At 31.1% G+C, this 21,083-nt stretch overlaps 1 protein-coding gene across 1 annotated transcript in view; it reads right to left on the reverse strand.

The window, feature by feature from the left end:
• Window positions 1-19,272: 19,272 nt before the first annotated feature.
• The window catches only part of LOC145326513 (uncharacterized), a 41,545-nt gene continuing 39,734 nt past the window's right edge, over window positions 19,273-21,083 (reverse strand). The window contains exon 15 of the mRNA XM_080169887.1: window positions 19,273-19,323. Within this exon, the coding sequence (XP_080026013.1) occupies window positions 19,273-19,323 (51 nt within the window). The remainder of the gene's footprint in view (window positions 19,324-21,083) is intronic.

The following is a 21,083-nucleotide window of genomic DNA, read 5'->3' on the forward strand; positions in this document are numbered from 1 at the left end:
GTTTACCATTTAGCCACTATCATTGATTTCAAAGAGAGAGAGAGAGAGAGAAAGGGACTTTTATTCGACAAAACTTAATATTTTGATTTTATTTTTGATTAGTAATATAAAAAGATTCTTTAAGGAAATTCAAAGCTTGTATTTTGATGATTCCTAATACTCCAAACTGCAATGAACCAATCCTTCTATTGCACATCCTTTGATAAGTTATATTTGAGTATGGCACAATTTTAATCTAAACAAAATTATTTTTAATGTTCTTTTATTTAAATTGATTTAAAGAATAAAGAACATAAATCTATAATGATACCAGTAATGTCCTTAATGACTGTATTAACTATTTAAGAAAATTGCTAAGAACAATAATATAACATGTGTGAATGAGCGATTCCTATCATAAAACTCCAATGAGTATAAATTCATATTTCAGGAAGCGCTGGAAGTGTCATGTGTGACGTCATAAAAATACGTCTATTATCTATCTATTAATAGGGTTTCCAATCCCACTTCTCATCCCTCTTAATAGACGTATTTTTATGACGTCACACATGATTCTTTACGGCGATTCTGATTTCTGTAATGTAGTTAATATAATTTTTTTTCAAGATTAAATTCACCATATTGAGGAAGCTTCTTATGTGTTTCAAGATGGTTTTATGTTATTTAAAGGTTTAATACTATAGTATTTTACTGCCTTCCTCACCTATATGCTAGAGGCGAAGCCACTAGCATTACAAATACACTAATGACTTTAGGAGAAATTGCTATATCAAAAACAACGCAACATTTTTGCAACCAGACGCTAAAAAACCGCTTAGTAAACGGTTATAACCATTTAATAATTTATAATAAGCTTTCATCAGTTTCCAATTTACGTTAATTGGACCTTCATGAATTTCTATTTTATTTAGCGTTCGCTAGAGTAAGGGGGGGGGGGGGGTGATGTTTTTAAAACTAGCTTAACAAAGCTAAGTACTTTTTCAATGTCGAAGCGTGATGTAATCCTCATGAAAAAGTAACAGGATTTTTGTGTGTCGCCAACCGCTGAACTTATTTGGAATTCCTTTACAGTTATGATTTTTAAAGGTCCAGGAAGGCAATCTTCAGAATTATTTTGGGGAGGGTAATATACCTCCACCCTCAAAAAATGTATGAGGTTTTTTTTAATGGGCGAATTCAAATCGAAAGGAATATTGTCAAATTTTCTTACGCCGCTTTAGCTACTATTTAGAAAGTATCCATGCGGAATGCAGGGATATACCAACGGCAAAAATATTTTAGCAAGTCTAAATAATACAAACCAAAGTTTCATACGTTGTTGCTTACATAACCAGCTTAATATGGTAGATATTGGTTTCTGATAGTAATTTATTATCATTATTTATAAACAAGTCATTACCTAAATATATAACAAACAAACTAGCTACATATAAGAAGCCACACTATAAAGGAGAACTCTATCGGTTCAGCGGTTAGCGAGATCCTTCGGTACAGACAGACAAACAAACAAACAGGCAGAAATCCTTTTACTTTATTATAAAGGTTAGCTATGAAATATTAGGTTTTAACAATCTTTACATTACATAATAGAACAATAAAATACTGTTATCGGTTCCAGCAACAAAATAGACTGGTTTTTTTCGGGTGGGGTATCCCCCTCCCTGAGGGTTTATTCTACCATATGCATGACAAATCAATGCTTTAAGTGTTTCTAATTTAGTAATTATTTATATGTGAGCAGAGGGGTGCGAACCATCCCTACAAGAAATTATTTCTCTTCTTTCTTTTAATCTAACTGATTCTTTTTCATTTATTTTCTTTCTCTTTTTCCCAATAAATTATCCTTTTTTATTCATTTATTTCTTTATTTTATTCATATTGTTTTTGTACGTATATATCTTTTAATCACCAATTTTTTTTTCTTCCTAGGTCATTTGAAGCTACACGGCTTTGTATAATGGTTTCCTTGTTTGAAAGCCTAAGCAACTGTGTATGTATGTAAAAAAGGTTATAAATTTTGAAAGGGTTTGTGAAAGTCTTTGTATTAAAAATGAAAAAGAATATATTAGGCGTGTTTAGCAAAGAAACCGCCTTCATATAATGCCAGCAAAAACTTTAATTTTGCTTACATTATTAGAAAATTATCAAGAACCTTGTTTTATATTTTTGACATTCCACCTTTTTTACAAGAAAATAAAAGCCTCAAAACTGCCTTAGATTTATCTAAAGCTAATCTCTGAAATATTAATACGTCTCAAAGAGAATTAGATTCAATGCAATTTTGGCCAGTTCGTTCATTCAGTAGGAGGGGAAGGAATGGGGTAAAGGGATTGGAAAGGGGGCATTGTTATTTCATCCCGATGCGTGTTACACTTTATTAGAGAACAAGAAAACCTGGTGTAAGATCCTTTTGCGCTGTCCTTGCTTTGTAGCCAACTATTGGTGTCAAAAAACTTAAATAGTTAAAAGAAAAGGTTTTAATCACATATGATGATTTTGAATTCCTAAATGTACATTAAGAACTATAATTAAGCCAGAAGGACAGACAGACGTTCACGTCATAAATGTAGAAAATTTAACTATACAAGTATAGGTATGAAAAATTAAATATAAGGTTAATGTATTGGAAAATAGTGTATAGCAGAGCAGGAAGGAAGGGGACATTGGGCTGTTTATTAAGAGATATAAGTTTTCCTGAATTGTAATGTAGGGAGTAGATTTGAAATCTGCATCAAATTTTAAGGATTTTTTATAAAATTCTTTTTTTGTATAATTCTTTATCTAAAAGCGGAAATACAAATTAAGTTAATTAATTTTGGCATCTGTGATTGGTGGATTTAAAAAATCTGCGCTCTGATTGGATGTCGTACATCATTCAACTAATTAGAGCGCAGGTAGTTTAAAATCCACCTATCCTATTGGTCAAAATTAATTAACTTAAAATGTATTTTCGGTTTTAGATAAAGAATTTTACAAAAAACGAATTTTATAAAAAATCCTTAAAATTTGATGCAGATTTCAAATCTACTCCCTACATTAAAATTCCGGAAAACTTATATCTCTTACTGTTTATTAGACTATATAAGTTTGAAGGAATTTTAATTAATATAATAGATTTGAAATCTGCATAAAATTTTAAGGGTTTTTTATAAAATTCGTTTTTTATATAATTCTTTATTTAAAGACGCAAATACGATTTAAGTTAATTAATTTTGACATCTGTGATTGGTGGATTGAAAACTATCTGCGCTCTGATTGGAGAAGCTTAAGTGTGGTACATCATTCAACCAATTAGAGCGCGGGTAGGTTTCAATCTAGCTTTCCTATTGGTCAAAATAAATTAACTTAAATCGTATTTGCGCCGTTAAATAAAGAATTAAATAAAAAACGAATTTAATAAAAAACCCTTAAAATTTTATGCAGATTTCAAATCTATTATATTAATTAAAATTCCTTCAAACTTATATAGTCTACTGTTTATACCACAAGTCCCAAAAGTTTGATAATAACGTTTCCTTATTCGTTGGCTTAACAACTTTAAAGACTTTTAATTAATTTTAATTGGTTAATCGTTTAGTTGAGTGTACAAACGTTTTAACCACTGATGGTAATCTACAGAAGGGATAATTTTGAGTATCATCATTAGGAATCTAACTCAATTTATCAGCTATTGTCTTATCCCTTTAGATCCCTGGTATAGCAGGGTGTCTGGTTCAATAAATTATCTTACCGGTGGACCACCCATTACCACCAACACAAAACAGTCTTTATCCGACACCTATTTTAATTCTAAAGGGGTAATGTGGTTGGTCCAATAAAGTAGTAAAGGTTTTTACACTGTGTCTCTTAAGTTATTGATTAATTGGTTTTAAATATTATGTGCTTAATTTTTACACACTTTTATACTTATGAAAAAAAAGGTAGAATTCCTATTATAAAAAGCAATAAGGTTTTTTGTCTGTAGCTTAACATTTCGATATGAAATATACCTATTTAGTTCTCAAATTTAGGAAAGCTTCGAACATGGCTTGGGATGGTTTAAGGCTAATTTACTTCTTAGATTTCAGTCTTGGTCCTCTTCTATACCTTCAATTACAATGCCCCTATTAAGGCAGGTTAGGTTAGGTTAGGTCTTATAAAAAAATAGCTAAATCTTTGAAAAAAAGTCCAAGGCGACGAGTTTAACACAACTTGAAGAACTGTTTAGTTTCATTTTGAAATAAGTTTAGTATTTCAACACTAAAATATCCCTTTTGTTCAATAATTACTATTTTTTGAAATCAGATTAATTTAAAATGTGCTATATATAATAATTAAGGTCAAATATAGTTTATTACACCAATAAAGTTTTTAATTTTGGAACTATAAAACTCAGGATAAAAAACATCCATTTGAAGCGATACTTAAAATTTTGAAATAATTTGCTCCAAATTGAGTACATATATTTGAATATAATATAAAGTATTTCGGGGGAAATCTTTAAAAGAAATTTAAGAAACATGTGAGCAGATCAAAATCAAAATAAATATCTACCATAGCATTGAATAATGTGAGTTGTTTTCTCTTTAACAGCAGCCGAAGAAAATCTTATTATTCCCAAGAGTAATTCAGTGTCTTTTCAGCATTGCGCATTGACGGACAAAGTTCTTTTTTACAGTAGATGATCGTTGACCATGAGAATCTTCACATCTGCATTAAATAAAAGCAAAACATTTTCCATTTTGGGAAGGTCGGAACGACAAACGAACGTTTGAAAGTATAGAATAGCTTTGTAACTGATAAAAGCAATGAAAAATTACACTCCTCTAAATTGAAACAATAAATTGAAAGCATTACTATATAATATTTTCTGGCAAAAGTCGGCCACACTGTCCTTTCATTTTTTTTTTCACTTTTTGCATAATTCCCATAGCAATAAGGAATAATTATACAAGCGTAGCAACTCTATAATTCAAACCAATTTACATCCAATTTTAAATTAATAAAAATGTCTTTGATAATTATTTAAGATGTTTATTACTATTATAATAGATTGCTATCAATTCTAAACTAACATAAGAACGTTACTGTATTTTTGAGAAAGCAGGGATTTACGTTCGTCATTTTAATTATCAAATGAACGTCAAATTTTAGTTGCGTTTTTTATTCGCGTTGTTATTGCAAATGCATCTTGGTTTGTTTAGCTGGCTTTGCTTTTATAGATGTTATCATCCTTGTTAATTTGGAACAATAATAAAAGCAATGAAAAATTACACCTTGTAAATTGAAACAATAAATTGAAAAGCCCTGACCACAAAATTGATTTTACCCTTGGTTCCTTTATCAGTCAAAATTGGGTTAAACTTTTCTAAAATTATTTTTGTTGTGTTTATACCATTAAACCAATAAAAAAGGCAAAAAAAATAAATACTTTAAAAATATTTATTTTCTGTGATTTATTTATATTACCTGCAAAGAATCCAGTCATACCTGAGGCTGAGGGTCAGATCAATACACGAAGATATTATGACAGAGGAAAGTGGATATCATTTATTGGTCTGTTCGTTCGTCCAGTAGGATGAGATTGGATGGGGGTAAAGCGGGTGGATGGGAGGAGTAACTGGACAAAGAGTATCAAAAATCAGCCATGTGACGTCGTAAAAATGGGGGATTATCCATCATCTCATTTTTAGGATTTTCTTTTCAACTTCTCCTCTCATCTCCATTATTTTCATGACGTCACATGGCTGATTTTTGAGACACTTTGTCCAGTTACATGGGAGGATCGTTGTTTTAGCCAGCTACAAGTATTAGAGAACATGATAATCTTGTGTAAGATTCAAGTAACAATAAATCCATAGTTAATTCATATCATTAATTTATTTTGCAACAAATTTACCGACAGATCAACAGACTAACAAATATTTAAACAAATTTCTTAGCTATCGTAAATTTTCTTTCTGTTTTGTAGTCCAACCAAGTGTTTCTTTGTTGTTTAGTGCACTTAGAATATTCTGCCCCATATTTTAAAGTTAGGATTTTCAAACTAAATTTTTGACAGAATACATTTTTTGAACATATTTTTCAATTTTAACTAAATAAATCTAAAATTTAGATGGCATTCAAATAAAGTTACATATTACTATGTTAAATACCTTCAAATGATAAGCTTCTGTTTCAATAAAAAAAAACAAAATAATTAGTCAAGATGTTTCAAGGTCTAAAATTACGTATGTGCAGACTATACATAACGACATTTTCTCTCTTTAGATTTCGTATCAACAATAATTCTTTAGAAACCCTAACTATTTAACGCTCATTTGTGCACCCTACAACCAATTTTAGGCGCCACTTTTACTTTTTTTAAGTATAGGGATAAAGGGGTATATGCATGGCGAAAAAAATAATATTGCAACTTATAACCAAATTTAGTCACCACTTTTACTTTTTAAATATTTATGGATACAGGTCAATGACAGTTAATTTAAATTTACACACTAAGACAATCTCAGGCGCTTCTTTTATTTTTCTAAAGTTTAGATATTTAGGGATAATACATGTCCGGTAAATTCATCTATTTTAACCCTTCGCTGTGTTGAATACCATTTCATCTGCCTTTGACCTATCCCTTATCATCGCTTTCATCCCTCTTAGATTGTTCTAATCAGTTTTAAAAAATACCATCACCATATCCTGCTATCAACCCCTTCGCTATGTTCTATGCTTGGGTTGGAAACACTTGAAAGAACTATTTTTCTTTCACCCCAATAATGCTACGATACAATGTTTAGACAGTTAAGCTAAAAATAAGTTGACTTTTAGTATAGAGAGCATATGAATTATGACCTTCGTTAAAGGTCAATTAGTCAACAAGACCAATTAAAACAATGTTTTTTATTGTAAACTTTCAATTTTCAACTAGTTGATAATGAATAATAAGTAATTTTGCTCTTTTTCTTATTGTTGATTCTAACTGTTCTGTGAAAACAACCATACACCACTTCCAAATTGTAATTGAAGAGTATACCAACCACCAAAATAAGAAGAAAAAATTATGTTCCTTTAAACTCGCGGATTTTTCATACTTTAGAGTATGTCCTCAACAAGAAATAATTCGTAAGAAATGCCTTATGATTCGTTTATTATTATAATTTTAAATAATTGGTTTGATTGAATGTTTTTTTGAGCGAAATAGGGTGAAAATGCTAAATTTCGTTATGATATTAAAATGACCGACAAAAATTCAGACAAAACAAACAGACGTTTTTTATAGTTTTATTCAAAAAGACCTTTACATAAACAAAAAGTTATAATTATATAAATTTAGACTATAGAAGTAAATTCAGAGCTTTTGCACATAGTTAATGTTTTATAATTAACAGTTCGTTACATTTTTTGCTACTGTTAAAAATTACTTTATTTGGTAGGTCGTCTGAACACCTAAAAAAAGAAGGGTGGTAGGTAAAAAATGAGCCTATAAATAACTTTCATTTTCAAACTGATTTCCAAGGTCGAGCGGAGGATTAAAAACTTTTTTACTCAGTTGTGTTGGTATTCAACAATCAACTCTTTTCCTTTTTTTTTGGAGTAAAGTTGCTCTATAATTTACTAAAAGGCGAGGAACGGGGAGAGTTGGAAGAAAAATTGTAAACTATTCTGGTACCGAAAATTTTATAATAACTTTCTGGTTTACACCTTGATTGGTTGCTACAAGTTGGCAGTGTCCAAACTGTTCAGCCAATAATTTTGGATTATGCAAGGGGTTATTGTGTTGATCATCACAGGATCCCTGCATATAAAAGTCATCCGTCTGACATTACAGCAGATTCATAGTATTTTGTACCTTTTTCAAATTCTAAAAAAATTCATGGTTCATTTTATACTGTCGGAGCAACTGCTCTGAAAAAAGAGTGATTAAACATCTCACATTTTTTCCACTGACTCTAGATTGTTTTATCCTTATTCAATAAACATAAAGGGTTATGTAAGGAAAGGATAGATGGGGTATTTAGGAATCTTTAACCCAGTTTTTGTCCAATAATAAATTAGATCCGCAGGGTTGGGGGCAGTAAGAATTATGCTTTAAAATGTAGTGATAACTAAAAAGCCATTTTTTCTAGCATTTCTCATTATGATATGCTTAACCGATAAAGTTCTCCATTACAGTGTAGCTTCTCATAAATCCTGGGAAGGTTTATAATTAGAAATCGCCCCTGGAACAAAATGAAACTAAAATGCGTATCCGCTAGCAAATTATAGATATTGCAAAGGTGTTAATCATAAACATAAGAAGATAGGACTTCCTGTTTTTTTCAATAAAATAAATGCCATCAGTCATATTTTTTATGTGTTATTCTGGGGAGGACAGAAAAATAGCCTAAAACCATTCAAAGACATTTGTAAAGCTTTCCTGAAGAGTACAACCTATTCATACTGGCAATTTTCGAGATCTTTAGCTTGATACCAATAAACCTTAATATTTTTCCTGTTCCTTTTTCCCTGTAGCAAGGGGTGCAGGGTTTGAGACCACCTTGGGTATATCCGTGTTTTTTAGTAAGTCTGTCTGTCTTTCTGTTCGTCTGTCTGAAACAAGCTTTATTGTCTGGACTTTGATAAATGCACTTGAATATTTTTTGTTCATTTGAATACACATTTTTATTTAATCTTATTAAACTCAAGTTTTCATATGGTATATATCAGGGGCGTCCAAGCTTTTTATTTTGGGGGGGGTAAAATTTTTTTAAGGGGGGGGTAATTCGGTTTGGGGGGGGTAGAACGGCGCGCGAAGCGCGCCGCAAATTTTGTTTACCCCCCCAAAAATTTTTACCCCGGGGGTAAAATTTGCTTGGGGGGGGTAATTACCCCCCCTGAAATCTGTTGGCAGGGGTAAAATTTGTTTAACCCCCCCCCAAAATTTACCCCCAAGGTAAAATTTTTGGGGGGGGTAATTTAAATTTGATCCAAAATTTAGTATTAAAATTGCGCGCGAAGCGCGCAAAAATTTTTTTTGTTAGAGGTTTTCTATTTTTTGGTGGGTAAATAACCCCTCCTACGGCACCCCCAAATTCGTTTGGGGGGGATAATCGCCCCATTACCACCCCCCCCCCTTGGACGTCTATGGTATATATATTAGATATGGGTAATTTGAGAGATAAAGAACTAGGATATAACAAGAATATCTACTACCAAAGCACGAATAACATAACATAAATTAACATAATTTTTTGATCCTTATATAAAAATAACAGGATGTCTTTGTGTGTCTGTCTTTCTGTCTGCACCGAAAGATCTTGCTAGCCACTTGACCGATATGATTCTCTTTTACAGCGAAGCTTCTCATAGGTCCTGGGAAGGTTTATAAATATTTAAATTTTTTAAACTAAAAGTTAAGAGGGGCCGACTCCCCAAATTAGGTGCCTCTAGAGGCTATTATTGGCGCAGCCGCTAGTTGGATAATACAGTAGCTGTATGCATGCGTATGCTGAAAAAATCAAAACTTTGTAGGAATCTTTGTATTAGTCAAAAGATGGGGAAAGTTTAACCCCCACTAGAGATAAAGATCGTAGTTAGACAAAAAAAAAATGACAAAAATCGACAATCTTTGAGAAGAAAGGAGGAGAAAAAAAGAGTAGGGGAAGGGAATGTGGAAGAGATTTTAATTATAACATTGGGAAACAGAATAAAAACCTATAGACTAACAGACTAATCAAATTGAAGAGTAGCCAGATCCTCTAAATTGTTTAAATACAAAATCCTTTCTTAATCAAATAATGACAATCTAGAATGTTAACTATATAGTAAAAGGGTTAGAAAACTAGAATAAAATTAGACCAGCATTCCTTTTTCCTCAAACATGTTGATCCTCTAAAATTGCGTGATATTAATTATGACCATGATTACTTAGGTAAAGTTTCTTTGAAGAATAGAATATTTTGCTTAGAACTTTTCCGCTAGTGAAATATAATCGTTACTGTATCTATATTTTTAAATTTTATTGAAATCAATATTTGAATATTTATCTAAATTGTAAAATTGCTTTAAAGATATGACTGGTAGGAGAGTAAATATTTTTGTTGAAGAACGAAATTAATCATTATTAAACAAAGTGCAAAGTGCTTTAATAGATTATTCAATAAAGAATAAAAATGTAAATAGATTTAATTCTTTAACCCTTACAGATCGGGGGGGGGGGGGGGGGGTAGATATACCACACTTTTCTGGGATCTTGCTGAGTCAAGTATCAACTGTTGGGAATATCAAAGGATGACTCCATGCAAAATTTGAGCCGGATCCGGCCAAAACCGGCCGTGAATTTTATGAAAAACCGGTTTTTTCCGGTTTTTAGGGGGTATCTGTAAATCGATTCAGCTGGAGCAAAACCGGTTAGAGGTACAAAAAATTTTACTTCACATGAAATTTAGCCAATGCAATTGCCTACAAAATTGTACTTCATCATCAACTTGATTGGACAACTCTTTCCCCTTCTAAATGTCCATTAAAACCTCGGAAACGGCAAAAATCGCCAAAAATCACGCCTTCGGCGGCAAATAACGGCTAAACGGTCAGCCGGAGGCGAATGAAACATAAATAAAGAAATGTCTGCCTCAAAAAGTTGTTCAACATCAAAGAGATGCTTGAAGTCTCTAAAACGACTCCTTCCCCTCCTTTAAGGGGAAAAACTGAAAAAACGTGATTTTCAAAAGTATGCCCACTTCGTGGGTGTGGGGGGCACTGAACCCGTCACCCCAGGGTCACCAAATATAAAGTCTAGGCGGCCCACAATGCTGAATTTTCACCAAGTGAAAGTCTTGTGTCATTATCTTTTATGAGAAAAAAGTTATTAATTAATTAAAATTTCAAATTGTAATTTTTTGATGGATTTCTTTGATGAAATGACAGGCCGGTCAATTTTTAGGCCATTTTTTGCGGTTTTTGGGCCGTCACGCCCAAACGGTTTGAGATAATCTCACGGGACCTTTTGCCCAACCTAAGTCTGGTTATTTGTGAGGTCTAGGAAAAAAAACAGACTTACACAAAAGATTATAATTATAATCTTTACACAGAAAAATGGCACGAGGTGAGGGTTTGAGGGGGCAAAATGAGCCGACCAGCGATTTTTGACGGCACGCAGCGACGTCGTGCTTCATCCAATCCGGGATTTTTTTTTTCTTAGAGTTGATACTTGACTCAGCAAGATCCCAGAAAAGTGTGGTATATCTAGGGGGGGGGGGGCTCAAAGAGCCCCCCCCCCTCTAATATTTTCAATCTCATTTTTTTTGTAGGTAAGATGGAGAGCTGTAACTTCATGACTTTTTAAGTTTAGTAATTATACGTCGGCAAGAGTTGATTTTATTAAGATATCTGGTCTGTGTCGGTCGTGGTGTCCGGTCAAAGTCGGTTGGGTAGCAAAAATAATTAGAAAAAATTCTAAATAAATCTTAATTTCTACATTATTACTTTTGTGTATAAGGTAGAAACCTAAAATTTTTTTGATGAATACTTGGATATCAATGACCTTCTGAGAAAAGTGGTGTTATGACCGTTTGACCGCTCCCTGACCGACTTTATGACTGATTTTTGTCCGGCTTTTACTACAGATATAAATCATGAATATCGTGGCTTCTATCACAGCTAGAAACCTATATTTTTTTTTGGTAAATCCTTGAGCAATAATAAACAGTTAAAAATATTAATTTGCGCCGCCAACCGCCGTTTTACCGCCGTAACTGCCGAAAATGGCGGTTTCCGTTATTTTCCGTTTTTCGGCGATGATAAGAAAAAGTAATTTTTTTGTTATGAAAAATAAAAGTTTGTCCTAAAATTTGGTCATCCTAGCTGCAAAATTGGCCGCTCTACAGCTGTTTTGAAATTTAGCGGCTGGCCGCTAAAAAGCGGCTAAGGAGCGGTCTGACTGCTATGACTAGAAAAAGTAATTTTCTCTAAAAATACACATGAACCCCCCCCCCCCCCCCCGATCTATTAAGGTGGGAATTGGGGCCCGATCTGTAAGGGTTAAGTATGTAATGATAGAAAAATATGTTAATTATATAGGGAAGGGTTTGAAAATTTAAATAAAATTACGCTTACATAGTTCTAAATAGTTTTAGTTATTATGATAATTTAATACTTGCAGCGTAGCTACTCTATAATCATACTATGTCCATTGTCCGTTATTTAGTGATTATATCTTACTTTCTCAGGATTTCTCAACGTATTATCAAGTGCTTGCTTAGCTTGGCTTATATATTATAAAACAAATCTACAAAGTATTGCTTTTAATATAAATCATCATTATGAATATTAGTATACAAAATCAAACGGTAAATTTTTTTAAAAAGAACCATAAAACTATACATTTTGAAATAATTAAGTTGAGATTTAAGAACAAGCTTGATATTATCCAAAACAGCGAAGCACAGAAACAAAAAAAATATATAAAATTAGCTAACAACTAAAAGACTAAAGGGTTGATGCTCATTTGCCACACCACCAAAAGCTAAACGGACTGACAAACATTCGGAAACATACACTCATAGAGAAGCAACGCTAATAAACAGAAAATCCAAACAGTTTTCTCTGTCTCTCTTTCTTTCATCTAGATGAAAAAGAGCACAAAAAAGAAAATCAACTTACACGCAATATCTTTCAAAAAGAGTAAATGAGATTTTTACCTCAAAATAACAGTGAAAAAGTATACAGTAAAGATGGAAATTTGTTAACCAAAGAATCCACAGCAAAAAGTAAATTAAAAAGTTTTAATATAAATATTATTTTTTGTTAATTGCCATTTTTATTTTGAAAATTATATAGATTAAACATATATTAGTTGTAGAGTACCTGCGCTACTAATAAGATTTCTTTGCATTATGATTACAAAATGTTTCTTTCAAAATGACTAATAGCTTCCTATGTTTTTTTATTGATAAAATTTTATTTGAAAGAAACCACTTTTCTGTTCATTAATGTTTGTAAGTTGCAACAGACTTAAAAATTATGGATATAATATTAATGAAAAAATATAATTTAAAGTATTCTAATTTAACTCTACCCCTTCTATCCTAAAAAGATATTCATATTTTTTGTTGCTTGACTGACAAACCAATTTACCAAGTTAGTTGTATACTAGATGCTTTTTGATGAGGGATATCTTTTAAAGAGTCAGCAGTCTACTTAAAAAAGCAGTCGCGAAAATATTTGCAAAGCAAACAAAAGACAAAGTGAAGCTTTTATACTAACAAAGTATCTTATCCCCAATGTTAAAATATCCATTAAGTGGTGGGAAAATTTTGTGTTAATTTTCTGGTCAGATGAATATGAATTTAATATCTAGTCAACAACAAAATTTGGATGAACAATTCCAAGCATTAACATCTCGTACTTTATGTAAATGGAAACCAAGGACTTTAAAACTGAAAAGACAATGCCCGTTTAATCTATTTACATCCTTAATGATGATACATAAAATTAACTCTACTGTAGATTGCAATTAGTGGTTGAAACTTTTGGACAGTCAACTAAATGAACCAATTAATCAAAATCAAATAAAAGTCCACAAAGTTGCTGAGCCAAAGCATACAAAACCTTATTATAAAACTTTGGGGACTGGTGTAATGAACAGTCTAATGTTCCCTCTCTGTCTAATGGAATAATGGAAAAATATTACCTAAAACCCGAAGCCTTCCTAGGAAAACTAATATAAAATTGCTTACAATCTAAATTTAGCAATTTACGAGATCTAACTGAACACATGACAAGTCAGCTAGCTTCTATGTATGTTTTTTACATAATTTTACTATGATTAATTATACATTGATATTGAAAATCATAAGCCTTTGTTTTGTAACTAAAATTAAAGTAGACAACTATTTTTTTTTTACAAAAGTTTGGTTTCCATTGTTGGTCTCCATATGAATAATTTTTTTATGTTGACAACAAAAGAATATCAATTAAAAAGCAAATCGTCGTATTATCTCAATAACTGATCAAACCAAAGAAAATAAAAGAAGGAATGTGCATTTTAGATTGTATTCCTATAAACAATTACAGAAATTGAGAAATACTTTTTTGAGAAGCCCCTAAAAGCATGCAACGTATATGATTATTTTAGTACAATTGTCTCCTCCCCCCCCTTCATTTTATTTTTAATCAAATTGAAATTTAGAATGGAGGGGTATTTTTCCTTATGCCTAACTACTGAGGGGGAGCCTAAAACTACAGGTTTTATACATGCAAACCTACCAGGCTTCCCAGCACCCAATATAACCCAACCTAACCTAACGTAAAGTAAAATATACAAACAAAAACAACCCCCTCCCCTAATTTTCGAATTAAAGTATGGGGGTATCAGTGCTTAACTAGATACATTGAAAGAAAGCGCAGAAATTCTCTAAAACTAAGGATTGAAATTTTTGATTTATTACTTTGAATATAAAATAATATTTATTGTAAAAGAAATTTTTCTGCGTACATAAATGTGTGGGAACCCAGGCAATAATCAATAAATTAAAACTTATTCTGTATTCAATTTGTAAAAACCAATATAATAATTTACTCGGAGCCTGCAAGGCATTTTTGTTATATTGTTAAGAAGTTTATTGATTTTCTTTAAAAATTAATTAAATCTTAATGAGTATGCTATAAACTGTTTAAATCAGCACCGACTTTTTTTTCAATGGAGGGTGTAAAATGATGTTATTCGTCGTTATTATGTCAACATAAGGATCTAGTCAATATGTCTATCTAATGTCATTCGCGATATGTAAGCCATATAGTTGACATATAGACTCTTGAAATTGCTTATCAATATAATGCAAAACATTTATTTTCTTTTTATCAACAAGCATTCACTAAGGGTGACATGAAATCTTTGCAAGACAAATACAAAATTTACGTTAAAGCTAAAGAAGTAAAGAATAAAAGAGTAGCTTCTCTCCAAGAATATGAGAAAATGAGAAAAATGAGAATGCACTTCGTTTCTAAAAAGTGGTAAAAACAAGATTATTTTCCTCAGCATAATTTCTGCTCTTTATCAAATGCGCAGCTTTTCCTACTTTGGGCAAATCCTTATGTATGTACTGCCGAAAGGAAAGCTGTATATCTTTTTGATAGACATTCCCCAATTATTGCAAAAATTTAAATGGAAAATACTTTCTTATGTATCAAACCGAAAAATAATATTGAAAATCGATGAAAATCTACTTGGATAAGGAAAAGTAGCATTTTCTCGGCTGCTAATTAAGATAGACAGTTGCAATTTTTGTGTAAGATATCCTGTATCGATGAGTACACATTATGTTATTCAAAAGGTCCAGCTGTCATGTTTCAAAAGCATTAATACTTATCTCTAAAAAAAATTTTTATGATTTTCGAAAAATTGTATAACTGATTCTCTCTTTCCTTTTCTTTTTATGACAATTGTACATATGCTCTGTAACTGACTTTGTCAGTTGCCTATCTATCATTAACTTCGCTACTCATTGATGTTATCATCCTTGTTTTATTCTTTCTTCATCATAGCTGTTATTGTTTTCAACGAGCGCATAAAAAGACCACAATTTCATTTTCATCGCATGAAGTATCAAAAAAACTTTTTTTTCAACGCATAGAAATTTTTAATAGTTTCTGACCAAAAATGATTTAACAAGATTTGTGTAATCTCTACCAAGAATATATAGGACAATGGCCGATGAATTGATGTACACCCCAAATGATGATAAAAAAATTATCACTTCTATCGATACATTTAATAGTTAAAAAGTTTGAAACTTTACTTAATCAAACAACCAATTAAAATTTAATAGGTCACCAAAGCTTTTTAAGTCACTTAAATAAGGAAAAATATTATAAAACTTTGGGAACTAGTGTAATAAGCAGCCCAATGTACCCTCCTTCGTGAATCTCTACAAGGTTTTTTTATGGAAAGAAGAAAATTGACAGGCTTTACTAAAAGAAAAAAAAGCACTTATTGATAGATTTAGCTTTTGTAGATCTATTTTAGCTTAAATAGCGATAAAGAAAGATATAATAAGAGTTAACTATATTATACATAGATAGACATCCAGCTACCTTATTTGATAAATTACATAATGCTGTAATATGAAATAAATATATTTCTAAAAAGAATTGACATAACAAATATTTATGATTTTATACATCTATCACAGGATTACATCAAATTTATCTATTTTGTACAAGGCTCGGCAGCCACCTATTTTTGCTATCGAAATTGAGGATTATTAAAACAATCTCAGTTCTTAAGCAGTTGCTAGATAGGTTTATTTTCAGTGTTTACTTGGTTAAGCAGCTGAAAGTGACTGCGGCTACCGAGCCTTAATTCTAAATATGTATGTATATTCTAAAAACTAAACATTGAGGCAAGGACGTCCAAACTTTTTAAAGGTGGGGGAGGAGGGTAAAAAATCTCAATAGAGGGGTAATTCAAGCTTGGGGATGGGAACTAATCCCCCCATGGATATACCTGCACTTAAGACAGAAAATAATAATTTATGCAAATTACATATTGAACTAAAAATTTATAGTAATTAAAATCAAGTCAAAATCTAGGAGAAATAAATCTTTACATTAGGCATAATTAATTAGGAAAACAATAGTAGATAATATAATAGAACAGAAAATATGTTATTTCATAGAAAGTTCCTAAATTAAAAATTTTCAAGAATGGATATAGAATACGTGGATATTGTGACACAGGGGAATTTTTGTCATCAATTTAGGTTGCTAATATGTGTAATCTTCAGATATTGGTCAATACATTATTTTATGGTCAAGGGAGGGGATTGTAAGGGTGGTTATCATTATATTGGCCAGCTAAGAGAAACATTTTATCAGAGCATCCGGGAATCTCGCACAATATCCACGTATTCTATTCCCATTTCTTGAATAAAAATATTTAGAATGAAATCAATGTATTGAAAATTTAATTTGATTAGATTAAGTTTGATATTAATTATATTCAGAAATCAAATAACAAAAAAATGCCAATAAAAGAAATTAAATTTCGACGTGGCAGTTTTGATAACACAGTTTTGATATTTTACCTGAAGAAAAACTAGTCTTACATCAATTGGTTCCGTTAATGAAGGATAATCATTATTATTGCTATAAAATATATTGATGTTTTAAATGTTTAGTTTATGAATATCTAAAATAAACCTTCTAGTAAACTTGAATACAACTTTTTATCTTCAGATGAAATATCACTCACTGCATATTTAGTAGCGCAGCTTTAAAAAGTTGTTCTGTACGTCAATCCAAACAGATTTAGTTCAGATATTAATACCCCCCCCCCCCCACCTCATCTGATAGGGGTGGGGGGATATCCGTGCTCAACAAGAAGCTTTAAGGGATGATGCCTCTTCTCTCTTTTTTTGATGGTGGATTTTGCAAATTTAAAATCATAGATAAATTCAAAATTTAAAATTTCATCCAAACTCAGTTTGTAACCTAATAAGTTTACTCTTTAATATCCAGTATTTTACAAATTATTGTTAGATTGTTATAGCTACGCTACTTATAAACAAAATTGTGTTTTTATAAACCCTTTTCATTTTGACTTTGAAACCGATTAATATCTGAGAGATTAGAATCGGCTCTCAGCCTTACTGAAAAATAAGGTATAGCATCATAATATAGACTATTTTTCACGATTATTAAAATAAAGATCATAAAATTAATACCACTTTTGTTAGTCCAGGCCTTCAGCAACTCGGGGCTTACAAAACTGGTTTAATCTTTAATATCCGCAAAAAACTGTCTATAATACGATGTGATAAGCAACTATTAAACCTGAGATTATAAATGTTGCATTGGTTTGACAACATTTGTTTTATTATTATTTGCACAGATAATTTTTCCATGCATGGTTTGTCTGACTCCAGCTCGAATATCTTGTCTCAGTACCACTGGGTAGCATATGGGACATTAGTTCTGTTCAATTGATATAAATTACTTGGATATTGCACCGGATTTTCATGTACTCGGATAAAGCTTGTAGCTGGCTAAAATCAATATTCCATCAACCCCTTTTACCTCAACACCCCACCTCCTAGTGGATTAACCAACTGACCAATAAATGAGGTAAGCAAAATTGTCGACAAATTTTCATTTATCAATCAATGTAACCATGTTAATCCAATATCTTTTTTATGTACACAACAAGAAGAAATATGCTTATTTGTCCAACAGCAACAGTTAACAAAAGTAAATAGAGCAACCAGTCCAATATGACGAGAAAGCACTAAAAAAACTGGTGGAGGAAGTAAAAACTGTACTATGGTCCGAGTATAACCACTTGAAGTTTACGAGTATCTTAACCTAATAGGTATTAGGTGTTATTTGTATTAATTCCATGAACAACTAACCTGTACAATAGATACGATGTGTAAAGTAGCTTCGCTATTAAAAAGAGTTAAAAAAAACTTGGAATTTTCTAATCAGTAGAAAATAGTTTCATCAAATTACTTTTACAGTAAATGGAAAATTTAGCTTAACTCAGGAAGATATAGGAAAGTAAATGTGTAATTAATCTTCACTGAAAGTGTCCCCATTACAGGGACGTCCAAGCTTTTTATTTTTAACGGGTAAAATTACATGTTTAAATGCCTAATCTTCTCTAAATAGTTTCTTGCAATTAAATAAAAAAAAATAGTTAGAAGATTAATTCCAATATGGCTTCGAAACCGATTAATATTCGCTGGATTAGAACCGGTTCTCAGCCATACTAAAACATCATGTATAGCATTGAATTACATACTATTTTACACGAATATTGAAATCTTAAAATTAATAGCAGTTCTGTAAGCTTAGGTCTTTAATCTTATGTTTCTTATTCTAATATCCTCGGATAGTTGTCTATTATACTATGCAATAAATAACTATTGGATGTACAATATAATATATTTTTTTATTCATCTATCACTTATCCTTGCCCTTAGCTACTACTAGGTATATTTATTTCAAATAAACATTAATCATTATTTTTTGCTTAAACAAAGATAGCAACATGTACAAGTAAGATACAGTCCAACAGAAGGACAGGCAAAGGAAGTTAAAGAATAAATGGTTATTTTTATTTTCTAAAGAAGAAAATCATATTTTTTCACATGGAGTTTTTATCTCAAAATAGTAATGATTAAATTATACAGTATATATTAATTATCTTTGGAAGTCTTACAACCTGAAAACAACAACTAATGTTTCAAACAAACAAACATACGTACATCTTGAATCATAAAGAAGATTTACCACTTCAAGATAAATTCCTTATTTAAAGAACTAATGTGTGCCTGTGAGAATTGGAAAAATGATTATGTGTAGAAAGCCAGCCTGAAATATAAATAATTTTATTATTAGCAAATCTATACTATAGTATATGTCCCTCAGTTAACTAAAACTATTATAACTACATGGTTTTAGATAAATTTTTGTAAACTAAATTGTAGAAATATTATAGTAGTTTTATCCAAAAAGGTTTTACTTTTACTTGACTACTTATTTTTAAACAAAATAACATTTTTAAAAATTATACTGTAAACGCCTATAGATGTTTCTATTCGAGGGGATTTGGGGGGCGGGGAGGTTGGAGGGAAGAATCGACTCTCCACCTTAATTTTTGCCTTAAATGAAAAAGTAATTATCTTTTGTGTGTTGTTGGGTGATGTTCTAGAGGCAATTACTCTTGGAAGGGTCTCAAAATAGTTATAAACCTTCCCTGCACCATAATGAACCTTCAAATGATGAACTATATGAATTCAGCGGTTAGCGAGATTCTTTGCTACAAACACACACAGAGAAATATCCTGTTACTAGCATACTATCCTTATACTAAAGTAACAGGATTTTTGTTTGTGTGTCTGTACCGAAGGATCTCGCTAACCGCTGAACCGATCGGGTTCTTCTTAACAGGGTAGATTTTCATAGGTCATGGGAAGTTTTATAACTATTTTGGGGGAGGGTACCACCATCCTCCCAAGAGAAATCACAATAAAAAAAAAAAAATGAAATATTCCTGCTGCATAGTGTCTCTAGCGTAGTGGCGCTGCGTAGAAACATGAATTTAACAGCTGATTGACCATTAAGCTATAAAAATTGGAAAGAATTTTAATGAATATAAGAGATATGAAATCTGCATAAAATTTTAAGGAATTTTTTTAAAATTCGTTTTTTGTATAATTCTTTATCTATAAGCGCAAATACAAATTAAGTTAAATAATTTTGACATCTGTGATTGGTGGATTGAAAACTATCTGCGCCCTGATTGGAGAAGCTTAAGTGACGTACATCATTCAACCAATTAGAGCGAAGGTAGTTTCCAATCCACCTATCCTATTGGTCAAAATTTATTAACTTAAATTAGATTTGCGCTTTTAAATAATGAATTATATAAAAAACGAATTTTATAAAAAATCCTTAAAATTTTATGCAGATTTCAATTCTATTATATTAATTAAAATTCTTTTCAATTTTATAGCTTATTGGCCATAGACAAATTATTTCTCAAATTAGATATTTAAAATAACAAAAAAAAACATTTAAATGCCACTAGAGGCAGCTAGGGGCGTAGCCGCTAGTTATAAATAATTTATTACAATTATTGTTTCTTTGTGCACTTGTGTACATAATTGTCCTTGTTGAATTATCTATTTCTTTATGATGTTAGATAAACCTCTTTAGGAAAAAGGATTTAAGGATTTGTTTTGTTCTTTTTATATTTCTCTGACTTTCGATATATTTTTTCTTGGAAATATAAACAGCATTAAGACATATACAAAGGCTCATCAGCAGCGTGTCATCCTTCGATTATTTTGAAACTAAAAAAATACCTAAATTGACTTACATATGGCTACGCTCTCATATACAGAATTTTATTTGTAATTACTTAATATTTTAAATTATCACTAACCTAATAAGGTTTCTGGGTCATCAAGATAAAGTAAAAAACTAGTTTGTGACCTTAACAAAACATTTAATGAAATAAAATTTACTAGCCCATAGACGTAAATAAAGAAATAAAGTGTTAATCACTATGCAATCACTAATGTATGATCCTGTAGGTCCTTGGAGTTAGTTCCATTATATTTCAATTT

Source organism: Acartia tonsa, chromosome 1 (assembly GCF_053477335.1).
Source record: "Acartia tonsa isolate MP-2025a chromosome 1, ASM5347733v1, whole genome shotgun sequence".
Lineage (NCBI taxonomy): Eukaryota > Metazoa > Arthropoda > Copepoda > Calanoida > Acartiidae > Acartia > Acartia tonsa.